The following is a 14,537-nucleotide window of genomic DNA, read 5'->3' as shown; positions in this document are numbered from 1 at the left end:
CGGTTATAATGGAGATAGAAAGCTGAAAATGTTTCAAAATTGATTGTGGTCCAGGCTTTTACATTCCAAGGCCATAAATTGCTTATCTCTTCTGCTTTGGAAGTTATGGACCCACAAAATCCTTATTTTGGTCTGACACGAGATTGATTTTAGAGGTCCATAACATTGACCCTTTGGAAGTTTTTTATAATTCTAAAAAATTTTTGTGGGGGCATCCCCTTAGAGCCTCGATTTTTTAAATGTCATCATGGGTGATGAAGGTTGTGCTGAAGTTTCATCAGAATTGTGCGTCGTTTCTAAGAAGAAAGCAAATATCTCTTTGTGGCGGGGGGGGGGGGAACCCTTCTGTAAACTCCCTCTGTCGACCCCACTCGTAAGGCCGTGAACAAACTTTGGAACATAAATTACATAATGACAAAAATTTATGCCGTGAACAAATTACAAAAAAAAATTGGGGCACAACTCCCTCTTCCATCCCCTTGGAGCCTGATTACCTTCGCATTCTGCGAAAGGTTATGTTTTGGTCGGCGTGTATTTATTTATTACCTTCGCATTCTGCGAAAGGTTATGTTTTGGTCGGCGTGTATTTATTTATTTATTTGTAATCTTGTGATTCGTATAACTCAAAAAGTATTAAACCGAATTGCATGAAATTTGGTGGGATGATTGGTTATTAGCCAGGAAGCATTCGATTAGATTTTGGGATCATTCGGGTCAAAGGTCAAAGTCACGAAAAGGTCAAAATCATCTTTTTACGATAACACGGTCAATTTTTATTCAATTTGCATGCAACCAACGCCAAAATGTTCAGAATTCAACGCCTCATCTTGTGATATGCAATATGACACAATGACGCCCATACTCTTGTTACCGGTTAGGGGTCAAAGGTCAGGGGGGTCACGACCTTGAAAAATATGCGGTTTTTGTCATAACGCGGTCAATTATTGTCCGCTTTACATGAACCCAGCACCAAAATGTTCAGAATTTAATGCCCAATCTTGTGACACAATGACGTCATAACACATGTCACCGGTTGGGGTAAAATGTCTGGGGGGGGTCACGCCCTTGAAAAATATGCGGTTTTCGGCATAACTCAGTCAAATCTTATTCGATTTGCATGAAACCAGCATCAAACGAGATTACCTTCTCTTGTTGAAACGTTGTATTCACCGAGCTTGCGAGTGAAGACTCGCCAAAACGACGTAAGTTGATTGTTGTTTAATCCGTAGCCCCCGAAAGTCGGGGGGGTCATGACATTATAGATATGTGGTTTGTGTCATAAGACCATTCATATGAAACCAGTTGCCCACACTCATACCAAGAACAAAAAAAGTAGTGGCGGCGAAGGTATGCGCTCTATGAGTGCCCGTTCTAGTTTTTCAAATGTCATCAACAAACTTCATATGCCCGGTGTTGGCTTAATGGTTAGAGTGGTGGGCTTGGGATCCTAGGATCTTGAGTTCAAATCCTTTTGCTGTTGAATTAATGCCAGGTGGGGTTGATTGCCTGTCATCCTTCCGAGGTCGGCAAAATGAGTGCCAGCTTGATGGTATACTGTGTTGGAGTGGTGACCAGTCCAGGATTGTACCCAATAGCCAAGGAGATTGGTAGCACCAACGCTCTGCAAAAAGTATGGTCCCAATGGAAGGATGGATCAACAAACTTTGGTACACCGAGGGTGATGAAGGTTGTGGTAAAGTTTCATCGAAATAATGTGTAGTTTCAGAGAAGAAGCTGAAAGTATTTGTGGACGGACAGACGGTTGACGCACCATCCCATAAGCTCCCCAGAACTACGCTCCAGGTGTGAAAAAAAAACCAGGTCTTACAATCTTCGAGCTGCACAGGATGGGTGTAGTAGTCCTCCGAGAGGGGTTCCACCTCCTCCACTGTCTCTGCATTGCTGATCTTCACTTCCTTATGATCATCCCCATCCTTCCACCTGAACACACACACCTCAAAACCACCCCCTTATCAATGGGAACATGGACCACTTTCCTCTCCGGGCAACAATGCAACGCCCCATTCACATCACACCAGCTGGCAACAAAATGCTGGCTGGCATTTTCCCACCAATTTGCTGGTATCGCTTTGATGTGAATGGTAGCTAAAAACCAATGCCGTTATTGTGGGAAAATGATTTACAAGTTGGATTTGGCCAATGTGGGGAAATTTTATGTCGATTACCATCCACCATTTTACAATGAAATAATATAAAAGCAAATGCAGTCATGTGCCACACAAATCAAATTAGGCAGTTTCTCCACTCGTTTGACCTAACAAGTCTTGGACTGGCGTAATCACGTGAAGGACTGCCAGGATAGTTTACAGTGATACACGCTCGCCTGGGTTTGTATCCTGGGCCAATTATACACAGTCATGACATGAGGGGATTATTAGCCAAAAAAAACTCACGTTAGGGTTGAAAAAAGGGCCGACGTACTCATTCCAAACTGCTTCTTCAACTTCGGAATTGCACTGTATTTCTCCTGCAACCCACGTCGAGACAACAATGTACGAAAGCGACCAAATCTTCAAAGACGCCTCCCACATTTACATAGTTTAATTCGCCTCTGCTCCTCCAGACATTTTATTTTACACAGTTCAAGCTGCCATGTTGGCATCCAAATGCGCAAAGGTGGTGTGCCAACTGGTACACTTACCATGCCATGCATGGAATGCATCTGATGAGGGAGGACATGGGAATAACAATAACGATTTAAAAAAAAAAGAATCAGCAAACAATCCTCCAATCAGACCATAATTTGCAATCTGTAATCTATGAAGCAAGGCAAAACTATTGGTGACGTCAGAGGGGTAGGGGAAGGACGAGGCACCCATTTTTTATTGTAACCAAACCATGACGGTGTGATCTTATATTTTTCGGGACCAAAACATGAATGGTAAACTAGTGTGACATCATAATGCAATGAATATTGGAGAAACGATTTTATTTCTGTGAGGAACCAAAAAAATTAAAAGTTCGGGCAACTTTCCCCAACCCCCAATATCAGTGCACACCAATCAAACAAAAACTTTATACAGTAGACTAGGCGTAAGTCGGCAGTGTGTAACTCGTCACTTCGCCTAAGTCGGCAGCGTCACAAAGTCCCAAATTTATCTAATGTTAAATCCCTTTGAATAAAGTCTGTAAGTCGTCATCTCTCAGTCGTCAGATGTTGTCCGTTCCCGCGTAATGGAAACTCAAGTAAATTACCACGACTAACTCGTCACACGGAACTTCTACCTCGGGAGAAGCCCGATTTCATGGAATCGTGATGCGCGCTCATTGGTTTACACTGCCAGTGATAGGCTATTTATAACTGCGCTGTGTTCAGCTCAGTCAGCGCGCCGTCCCACAGGCCATCTGAAAAGGTAGACAGGCTGCGCAATGCAGTCTCTGGTGAAAGAGTAAAGGATCGATCGAGCTTAGTGTTGAAGTCCGATCATGGTTTTATATTGGCTTGTTTTGCAGATCACCACACTCACTTTCACATAGGTATTGAGTGGTAGTCATCACGATGACTGTGTGTCATGTAATTTGTCGATGGTATACGAGTTTTCATTCCAATGAATGAATTCTAACAGCCATTCATTCCACAGATACCATCACCGATGGTATACGAGTTGTCTTACAGTTGTTCATTATCTTTACTTTTGATAAAGTGATTCATGAATTCCATCTTTGCTTGATCACTTTCCAACTCACCAATGAACCCCCTCCTATGCCCCGCAGATTGTGTTTCCCTTTTGGTACAATAGCCGGCTTAGAGATTGTTGCGCCCTCTCACACGTACGTGTCCAGGCCACACGTGACTTCATCCTTCACCCCACAGTCATCATTAATGTTCGCATACATGCAAGTCGTCACATGTCGAAGTCGTCACTTTTTTTTTTTTCTTGGTCCCGATGGTGACGACTTGTGCCGAGTCTACTGTATTTAAATGAGACAAACATCAGAGTGATATCAGGTCAGCTCTACTTGGCAGGTTCACCACCTCCCCTCACCCACCACCCCTTTCTCACCAATAGTACAAGTTCAACATATTTGTAAAATCATTCTGTAATACTCCTCGGCTATCAATTCTCACCGAGAACGTCAGCGGAAGAAAATTTCTCCGTCGGATGAGCTTGCGCCGATCGCGCTCGAGCTTCTCCCTTTGAGCCAAATGCCGATAATATTCCAACAGTTTCTGGATCTGCACAAGCATCCCCACCGCCATGCCGATCAGCTGGTGTGCTTTGGGCTAACATTACAAAATAATCACGCATCTCGAGTATGCAAAGTCTAACTCACCCTGGGTGCAAAGGGATTGTCAGGATCTTGCCAACCTCCACTTGCTGCAAAGATAAATAAGCGTTCTTGAAACTCATTGCAGATGTGTAATCACCTGCATAGCTCATCAATGTACCAGGCTCTTTACAGATCATCTTCCCAACACCAGTTTGGGAAGGAATATTTGATTTTTTTGAGGGTGCCGGTGACGACAACTCTATTACGAGAAAGATAAATTGGGGGCCACTAATTCAAGCAGATGGGACATTCAGCGACTCAACAACCTTCCGAGGGATGACACAAATATTGATGCCTCACTCTGCATGCAAAACACCAAGGTCAGGATTAAAACACAAGCTAGACAGCTCAGTGATGATTGTGCATACCCCTAGCCTATATCCTACCAGCTGACAGATAATACCGATAAAAAAAGAAAAAAAAAACCTGCCAATTGGTTGCTACTCCAAAACACCACACCCCATCCACCCATGCAAAAATTAAAAATAAATATATATATATATATATTTTAAAAAATTAAAATATTGCCACTGTCCGAGTGAGAACATACCCACAGCTTGCTCCGCCAACCCCACTCGAGCATCAATTTCCAAAGCCAATGCTACACACGCAAGGACACACCTACAGCCTTGTCAGGCATGGCCACATCACGTGAAGTCCAGTGGCAAAAGCCACACGCCAAGTAATAAGCCTTCTTCAGCTCCGATTTGCTGGGATCATCGGGACTCGGCACGTGCACAGGTGTTGCTCGCGTGGAGAGCGTGTTCGAGCAGCATGGGCAGTCAAAACAGTTCGCACACCTGGAAAAAAAAAAAAAAAAAGAGAGCAGTCGGATACAAAAGAGAAGCAACTGATGGACAAACTTGGACGGTGACTTTGAAAGCTACGTGCAAATGACAGTGCATTTTGCAGTACGATCCTGGTGAAGGCAAAAGCAAAGAAAGAAACATTTTCTTTCCAAAAATGAAAGAAACAAGAAAAATTTAAAATTAAAAAAACTAAGAATAAGGAGTTTGAGAACAAACCGATTCTTTTTAAGCTTTGCTTCTGCGGATGGCATACTCTCCAGGCAACTGGGGCAGAAATGCGAGTCGACCTGCAAGGGGTGATGAGACTGCGTTACATTTATTAGATAGGGCTTCAAGGATGATAAATCCCACACAACCCATATGGGTAATCATATCGTGTGCGTGTGTGAGTGTGTGTTCTCCAGTCTGGCTGTCTATCTGTCCAGCGTGGAGCTTAGCTGGCAGGACACCACCGACAATTCTAAACTCTAAAAATTGTATATTTATGAAACATACACACACAAATTCCCACCATTTTGTTCACTTGGATTTAGCCAATTTGGGGAGAGAAGAAGCATAAATATGGGAAAAGTAAATAAATGAAGAGAAAGATAATGGGGAATATGGTTGCCAGGGGATATTTTTACTTTGCAATGGATGTTAATCAATGTATTAATTATTGACAACATTGATAAATCATGATCGACCTCAGATGTTCCCAGAAACACTATTTTCACAAAACTCCACAAACAAAACTTGGGAGTGGCGTGGCGGGGTGGAAGAGATTGGGGGTGGCGTGGTGGGGACGAAGAGATTGGGGGTGGCGTGGTGGGGACGAAGACATTGGGGGTGGCGTGGCGGGGACGAAGACATTGGGGGTGGCGTGGCGGGGACGAAGACATTGGGGGTGGCGTGGCGGGGACGAAGACATTGGGGGTGGCGTGGCGGGGTCGAAGAGATTGTAGTTGGTGGGGAGGACTCCACCATTTAGGGTTCGGCAACAAACAAAAGACACCAAAAATCGTGAACGACTATTATGTGCAGCCCTTGTAAATTAACGAACATTTGGGGTTCATTTTTTTGACAGAAAACATTTATCATCACATTCCCCGATTGCTTTGAACAAAATAATACATAAATTTTAATAGGTCCAGTGCAAACGAAGGAAAGGCCTTTTCGGCCCGAAGACCGCACGGTGTCGGTGTCACGGTCACTCACCTCGTGGGACACGCACTCGAGAGATCGCAGCTCATAACAATGCCGACAAAAATAAAGTTGTGAAAGCGGAGCACGAATTTTGCGCTCGCCTTGAACCAAATACAAAACCTTTTCAGTCTGTAATAAAGACGCCATGACAGCTTGAGCCCCGCCCACTGACCAGTTGGCGCACCCCCCGCCCTCTTCTTCTTCTTCTGCTTATTCTTCTTCCTCTTCTTTTTGTATTTACTCCCAGTCCTTCCGTCAAAGTGTTTACACCAGAATTTCAATTTTCCTTGAGAAAGATCTGTATTAATACGAATTGAAAGTGAAAATCACGTTATGGACAGACTGATGAGATAATTATTGAATGCCCCATATAAAATCGGATTGCAGTTGCGAACTATATCCACATGACCAACATGAGCTGTACAATAACAAAAAAAAACAGCAGTTCGGATAAAATAACAGGTTCATAAGGAAGTCAACATTTAAACGAATGATCAACATAAACACCACGAGGTAAAACACCTTATTGTACTATTTATGATTGAAGAATACACTCACTCCCTCAGGTCCTTGATCGAGTCTGAGCACGTACAAGCTTGACTTGGAGCACGACTCGTTCCATGGATTGGACCTCGCTGAAGGCTCGACCACGATACGACGCAGATCAGTACCGTATATAAAATCTTATTACAAGAGAGAATTTCCCATCGCATGCTGATGGTGCATAAACTTCCAACCCAGCTGGAGAGCTATCGCAGACACCCTGATCGAATCATCTTCAGAATGAACAAGTAAAAAAAAAAAAAAAAAAAGACGTGAAATGCCAGAGCCGCCGTTGTTTTAGTAATTCTGCTGTTCCGTATTGAGTTGAAGGGCTTGCCCATATTTATGTACAACTAAAATGGCCGCCAGACAAACCAGTCGGCCATCTTGGATCTCATCTCGAAAAAAACGATGAGCAATTATTCATTATTGCTCATTATCCATTATTCGTGTAAGCCATGATTCATTATCCGAGTGCCAAGTATGACCAACATCGGGTAAATGCATGTCTGAGAAGTTATTGAGGACGTGTTCAACGTCGAGGTAGTTTTTTTTTTCAACTAAAATGGCCGCCAGTCGGCCATCTTGGATCTTACGTCGAAAAATAAATGAGGTGTGTGGTGAATGGAAGGTCGTGACGTGTGATCACATGATGCCCGGCTCGAGCACAGAAAAGATAAAGCTGAGGGTCGGCTCGGCCGCGGGGTTTTGTCCCTGGGGCATTGTCGTTGTATGTCGCCGGCTCACTTGGTGCTCATTGAATGGTGAGAACACTGATTGATATATAATACTGATTTATTTTGCGGTGATTAGTTGCGCGTGTGTACCTTACTGCTTATGTACTCCATGCTGCGTTTGTATTTCCTGGTGTGCCCGTAGAAGCGGCTCCAATCAAATGGAATAAAGCCTACACTCTGAAGGTTCTTTTCTCGCTTTCATTTCAATTTATTCCATTTGGTTTTTTCGGTTCTCTCAACCAACGATGGACAAGATCTACAAACCAGAGAGGTTCGACGCAGACCCAAACGCGACTGACGCAGAAATGAAATGGTCGCATTGGTTCTGTTCCTTCTCACACTATCTGACCATCATCGAAGAGGGAGCTGACAAATTTGCCTCTCTCGTGAATCATGTCTCGCCCAGCGTGTACAGGCTCTTCTCGGAGTGCGACACTTACGAAGCAGCGATCGACGTGCTGCAGGCGCTCTACGTGAAGCGCAAGAACGAGGTATACATACGACATCTTCTCAACACACGCAGGCAAGCAGCCGGGGAGACAATCGATCAGTTCCTGCAAGCTCTGAATCAGCTGGGAAAAGACTGCAGCTTCCGGGCCGTAAGCGCCGAGGAACACCGAAAGGAAGCGACACGGGAGGCATTCATCCAAGGACTCAGATCAGCCCACAAACGGCAACGCTTACTAGAGAAAGCGCAACCCACTCTTGACAAGGTAGTCGATCAGGCTCGAGCGATGGATACGGCTCAGCAGCAATCTGAGTCATTTGGGACACCGATGCTGCTAATGAACGCTGCTACGATGGGAACCCAAGGAACCCCACTGGCACAGACACAGCCAGACATAGGGGATGGAGAAACACCCGAGGAGCCGGATACACAGGCCACGTCAAACTCCTCAGCTGCTACTCCGGTTGGTAAATGCTTCTTTTGTGGGTACAAAAGGCACCCTCGTCAAAAATGCCCCGCCAGAGACGCCACATGCATGAATTGCGACAAGAAAGGGCATTATGCCAGGGTATGTAAATCTACTCTAAGGAGAAATAAACCCACTTCTGCGGCTCTCTACTCGCAAAATAAATTAACTGCAGCCTCCCCGGGGAATCTATCCAAGGCTATCATCAACGTACGAATTAACGGGCACATGGCTGAGGCTCTGATTGATACCGGTAGCTCTGAAAGTTTCGTCAACAGCTCCCTAGTGAAGGGCAGGAAATGGATAATCCACCTGACAGACAATACGGTATGCATGGCCGCCACCTCACTACAATCCCGCGTACGAGGGTACTGCAATGTTGAATTGGACGTAAAAGGGTACACGCATCGGGATGTAAGGGTACTGGTGCTTCGTGATTTGTGCGCAGACGTAATTCTGGGTCATAATGTCCTCAAGCAGCACACGAGCGTCGAAATACCCTTTGGAGGAAGCAAACCTCGTCTAATTTTAAATGCGTTGACCACCGCGGAGGTGACGTCCCCCCAGCTGTTCGCTAACCTGTCGCCGGTCTGCAAACCGATAGCGATCAAATCGCGGCGATATACCACTGCTGATATGAATTTCATCACTTCAGAAACCAAGCGATTACTGGAAGAAGGAATTATAGAACCGAGCGATTCGCCATGGCGCGCACAGGTGTTAGTAACCAGCAGTCAGAACCATAAGAAACGAATGGTTGTCGATTATTCCCAAACGGTCAATCGCTTTACCCAACTCGATGCCTACCCCCTGCCGCGCATAGACGAGATGGTCGAACGCGTGGCCAATTATAAGGTATTCAGTACCATCGACTTGCGAAGCGCCTATCACCAAATTCCCATCCGAGAGGAAGACAAACCTTACACCGCATTCCAGGCAGGGAGGCGCCTCTACCAGTTCAGAAGGATACCATTCGGTGTCACGAATGGAGTAGCTTGCTTCCAACGAGTTATCGACGACATCATCTCAGATGAAAACCTCAAAGACACTTTTGTTTACGTGGACAATGTCACAGTGTGCGGTAGGGATCAGGGGGAACATGATATGAATCTGGACAGATTCTTGAGCATTGCTAGAAAATATAATCTGACTCTCAACTATGAGAAATGCGTATTCTCGGCAAGGTCAATTGACCTTCTCGGCTAAACAATAGCCGACGGCACGATTAAGCCTGACCCTGAGCGATTGCGCCCACTTCGTGAGCTACCCCCACCTCAGGACCTGCAGGCAATGCGCCGGGTGATCGGGATGTTCGCTTACTATGCGAGATGGATTTCGCAATACTCCGAGAAAATACATCCCCTAGTGCATTGCAAAAACTTTCCACCAGATGCCGCTGTTGTAAGAGCTTTCCACAACCTCAAAGACGATTTCAGTAATTCCGTGGTTTTATCGATCGATAGCTCGGTGCCCTTTGTGGTGGAGACCGACGCTTCAGATCACGCCATAGCTGCTACGCTTAATCAGTCTGGGAGACCGGTCGCGTTCTTCTCGAGAACTCTCTCTGGAAGCGAGCAGAGACACTCAGCGATAGAGAAGGAAGCGTACGCCATCGTCGAAGCGCTGCGGAAATGGAGACATTATTTGCTGGGAAAAAACTTCACGCTCGTTACGGACCAACGATCCGTGGCATTCATGTTTGATGGGAAAAATAACGGGAAAATTAAGAATGAAAAAATTATGAGATGGCGGATAGACCTAGCTTGCTATAGTTACGACATTGTTTACCGGCCCGGGAGGGAAAACTCTGCTGCAGACACCTTCTCTCGGGTCTACTGTTCGGCGACAATCAGTCGGGCTTTGCAAGACCTCCATGTGTCTCTTTGCCACCCGGGGGTAACCAGAATGGCACATTTCGTACGCAGACAGAACCTGCCCTATTCTATTGAAGATATTAAACAAATGAATGCTTCATGCCCTGTTTGTGCTGAACTAAAACCCAGATTCTATGGTTAGGCATCTGGCAGACTGATCAAGGCCACTTCTCCTTTCGAGAGACTAAACATTGACTTCAAAGGGCCCCTGCCCATCGAGACAGACAACAGATACATATTCACTGTTGTTGATGAGTATTCAAGGTTCCCTTTCGCGTTTCCGTGCTCGGATATGACCTCGGGCACTGTCGTGAAATGTCTGTCTGACCTCTTCGCTATGTTTGGGAAACCTTCGTACATACATTCAGACAGAGGGCCGTGTTTCATGTTGGCCGGGCTAAAACAATTCCTATTAGAGCACGGCATAGCAACTAGTCGAACGACGGGTTACAACCCACAGGGTAATGGTCAGGTGGAACGTTATAATGGAGTTATTTGGAAAGCCGTAACTCTGGCGTTGAAATCAAGAGGACTGGGGCCCGAGCGGTGGGAGGTTACCCTTCCCGACGCTCTGAATTCCATACGCTCTCTGCTCTGCACGTCCACCAATGCAACTCCTCACGACCGAATGTTTACTCACCAACGACGTTATGTTGACGGCCAATCGGTGCCCGACTGGCTAACCCATCCCGGAACAGTGTTCATGAAACGCCCGGTATGACAAAGCAAGTATGAACCCATGGTGGAAGGGGTCGAACTCATCGATACTAATCCAGAATACGCTCATGTCAGGCTCCTGGATGGCAGAGAGACCACTGTGTCGGTTCGTCATTTGGCTCCCTCAGGTACTCCCCCCGCCGGTACACCACCATCTGGCACTCCTCCCTCTGACATTCCCTCCCCAGGTGTTTCTCCCCCAGGGACTCCACCCGAGAAGGGAGACGGCGGAGCTACCGCGTTCCACCCGGGGGCGATCGGGGAGTCATCTCCGGCACGAGTCGAGGCTCACCAAAAGGATCGGAAGCCTCCCTCAAGTGAAACCGCCATCTACTCCCGGAGAGGCCGACGAATAATACCCCCTCGCCGACTCAATCTGTAAAGGGGATTATCGGCATCCTCGATGCTCATGCTCCTATATGCTCGTTACATAATATATCGATGCTCATTACCATGCTCCTACAACTCACAATAATCCTCACTGCTTGGCATGTAGGCTTCTGTGGATTAGATAGTTCGCACTGCTTGAAATGTATACTCCTGTAGCGCTGAAGTAATCATGGTGCGTTAGTTGGGCCTCTAGTTACATTTTAAAGGCGGGGAGAATGTGGTGAATGGAAGGTCGTGACGTGTGATCACGTGATGCCCGGCTCGAGCACAGAAGAGATAAAGCTGAGGTTCGGCTCGGTCGGGGGGTTTTGTCCCTGGGGCATTGCCGTTGTATGTCGCCGGCTCACTTGGTGCTCATTGAATGTTGAGAACACTGATTGATATATAATACTGATTTATTTTGCGGTGATTAGTTGCGCGTGTGTACCTTACTGCTTATGTACTCCATGCTGCGTTTGTATTTCCTGGTGTGCCCGTAGAAGCGGCTCCAAACAAATGGAATAAAGCCTAAACTCTGAAGGTTCTTCTCTCGCTTTCATTTCAAGGTGCATGTGCACACCATCGTGTGTTGTCTTTGTGCCAAGTGCGAATATAATTAGTCCAGACATGTCTGAGATATGGTTGCGGACGCACACACGGAAACAACAAGCTCAAATGAGCTAAGATCCTCGTCCTCTTAATGATGACGTCATAAAAACGAATATGACGTCATTGTGATGTATCAGCTTTGTGATAAATTATCTGTGATAATGCCCGGCTTGATTCCCGCAAACAAAATTCAAACAGCTTGTCTAGTTCCGGAGATAATGGTATAGGCGATTTCCAGTCGCGGCGATATTATGACGTCAACTTTTTTCAAGGAAGAATTTCCAAAATCGGAGATGGTTACTGTCTGCGCAGCGTATTTTTACATATATATATATATATATATATATATATATATATATATATATATATATATATATATATATATATATATATATATATATATATATATATATATATGCCAAGTTTCAGGAAGTTTCGATGAAAACTGTAAGCTGTGAAACAAACTAGTTTCGGAGATAATAGTATCGGCGATTTCCATTAGCGGCGATATTATGACGTTAACTTTTTTCTGGGAAGAATTTCCAAAATCGGAGATGGTTACTGCCTGCGCGTGGGCTTTCTGCAAATACATGGCAGGTTTCACGAAGATCCGATGAAAACTCTGGGTTGCGAAACAAAAAATGTCAAAAAATAGGAATGACGTCATAAAAATTGATATGACGTCATAGTGATGTATCATATGTGCGGTGATTCATCTCTGCTTATGCCCTGTTCGATTCCCGCAAACAGAATTCAAAAAGCTTGCCTAGTTTCGGAGGTAATTTTTTAGGCGATTTCCATTAGCGGAGATATTTTGACGTCATAACTTTTTTTCTTGGAGGAATTTTCAAAATCGGAGATGGTTACTGTCTGCGTAGGGTATTTTTACAAATATATGCCAAGTTTCAGGAAGTTTCGATGAAAACTGTAGGCTGTGAAACAAAAAATTCCACAAGAAGAAGATGAAGAACAACAACGTGAGTAAGACTGAGATCCTCCACGAGGATCGAAAAACCAAGACCAAATCCATATTAAAGCCCCCGTTTCGGACTCGGTCAAACGGGGGCTACAAACTAGTCTGCTCGTGACGAAGATAGTTAGGGTCGATCTGGATCAGGTATGCCAACTGTCATGGGAATTAAAGAGAAGCTGACCTTTCGGGCGTTAACCCTTCATCGTTGAATGAGTGCTTGTTTTACCATCATCTCTTGTTTCAAAGTTATAACTCATCCTGCTCCTATCCTCCATTTTGTAATATTGTGCTTTTGTTTCCTTTGTTTCAGTACTGCTTCATTCAGTCGAACAAAGCCATGCTTTGCATCAAATCGAAGGCTTTACTGACTTCAACTGATTCAACTGCAGACCTGTCAACCCCAAATTATGAAAAGGTGTGAGAATGTAAAATGTGCCCAGTGAGGTCGTGAAGCGCCTGAAAAATCTAGTGGGGTCTGGGGGCATGCCCCCCAGAAAATGTTTGCTTTCTGGTGTGTCTTAAGCCTTGGTCACAATGAACCCACGACGCATTTGTGCCAAGACACGACAGAAAATTTGGCCAAATCGTGGGTCATCGGGGGTCATCGCAAGACAGTCCTATGAAATTTTGAGCATTGTGGCATCGACTTGCCGTCGTGAGGCAAAATTGGACATGCACCTTTTTTGCTCGACGGTGTTTGTGGTATCTATGTCTTGCGACTGTCGTGTGATAAATATCTTGTCGTGGGTACCAGAAGAAAAAATTATCGTCAATCTTACGACTGTCGCACAACTGTCGCAGGAGTCTTGAGACTGTTGCACGACTGTCGCACGCGCATCCCACGAGTGAGCCACGACCTGATCACATGAAAAACAGCCCCCCGACAATGCCCGACAACTCACGATGGTCCCACGACTGTCGCACGACTGACTTGCGACACACCCATGACATAACCACGACATATCTTTTTTTTCTGTCGCGTCCCCATCGCCAAACCATCTTTAATGTATCGTAGCCCTTGTGACCACTCGAAATAGATTTCGGGCATGCTGCAAGATCTGGCCACGACAAAATATATGTTATGGGTCTACCACGACAAAATTTCGTACGATCCATTGTGCCCGGGGACTTAGATGCAATTTCCTGCATTCTAGTGCCAAATTCATCCATTATTTTTTCACTCAGAAGATAGGTTTTTATGTCATGTTGTTACTGTTTAGTCCACTGCATGGACTAAAAAAAATGAACCAACAAATTGAACAAACAAGACATAAATTTTATTTTCATCAACAGATCAAATGCTGTACAGCAATTAGAACAATCATCATCCTTGTGATAAAGAAGTATTATTTCAGCATATTGATAGTATTTCCCAGTATTTTTGCGGTGATTTCACGTGAAAAATGAACCCCTCCAGTTGCAAGACATTTCATTGGATCAGGATGGTCATCGATAATTGACCAATCACACTCCATCTCTTATTTTGGATGTGCAACTGCGTGAAGCAATCGGAT

At 45.1% G+C, this 14,537-nt stretch overlaps 1 protein-coding gene across 3 annotated transcripts in view; it reads right to left on the bottom strand.

Moving 5' to 3' along the window:
* Positions 1-14,537, bottom strand: part of DCTN4 (dynactin subunit 4) — a 54,084-nt gene that overhangs the window by 23,745 nt on the left and 15,802 nt on the right. The window contains exons 1-8 of one of the 3 annotated variants that reach the window (XM_085882679.1): positions 6,300-6,497; positions 5,319-5,389; positions 4,915-5,093; positions 4,297-4,340; positions 4,091-4,198; positions 2,663-2,683; positions 2,415-2,488; positions 1,829-1,941 (exon numbers count right to left, since the gene is read on the bottom strand). In XM_085882679.1, the coding sequence (XP_085738805.1) occupies positions 1,829-1,941; positions 2,415-2,488; positions 2,663-2,683; positions 4,091-4,198; positions 4,297-4,340; positions 4,915-5,093; positions 5,319-5,389; positions 6,300-6,434 (745 nt within the window). In that variant the 5' untranslated portion in view covers positions 6,435-6,497. Of the gene's footprint in view, positions 1-1,828; positions 1,942-2,414; positions 2,489-2,662; positions 2,684-4,090; positions 4,199-4,296; positions 4,341-4,914; positions 5,094-5,318; positions 5,390-6,299; positions 6,498-14,537 lie in introns of those variants that run through there. The other 2 variants (XM_085882681.1, XM_085882680.1) reach the window with 2 other exon arrangements.

Source organism: Eptatretus burgeri, chromosome 5 (genome assembly GCF_056783735.1).
Source record: "Eptatretus burgeri isolate ZD-2024b chromosome 5, Ebu_testis_v1, whole genome shotgun sequence".
NCBI classification, from domain to species: domain Eukaryota; kingdom Metazoa; phylum Chordata; class Myxini; order Myxiniformes; family Myxinidae; genus Eptatretus; species Eptatretus burgeri.
This window is presented reverse-complemented; position numbering and strand designations above follow the sequence as displayed.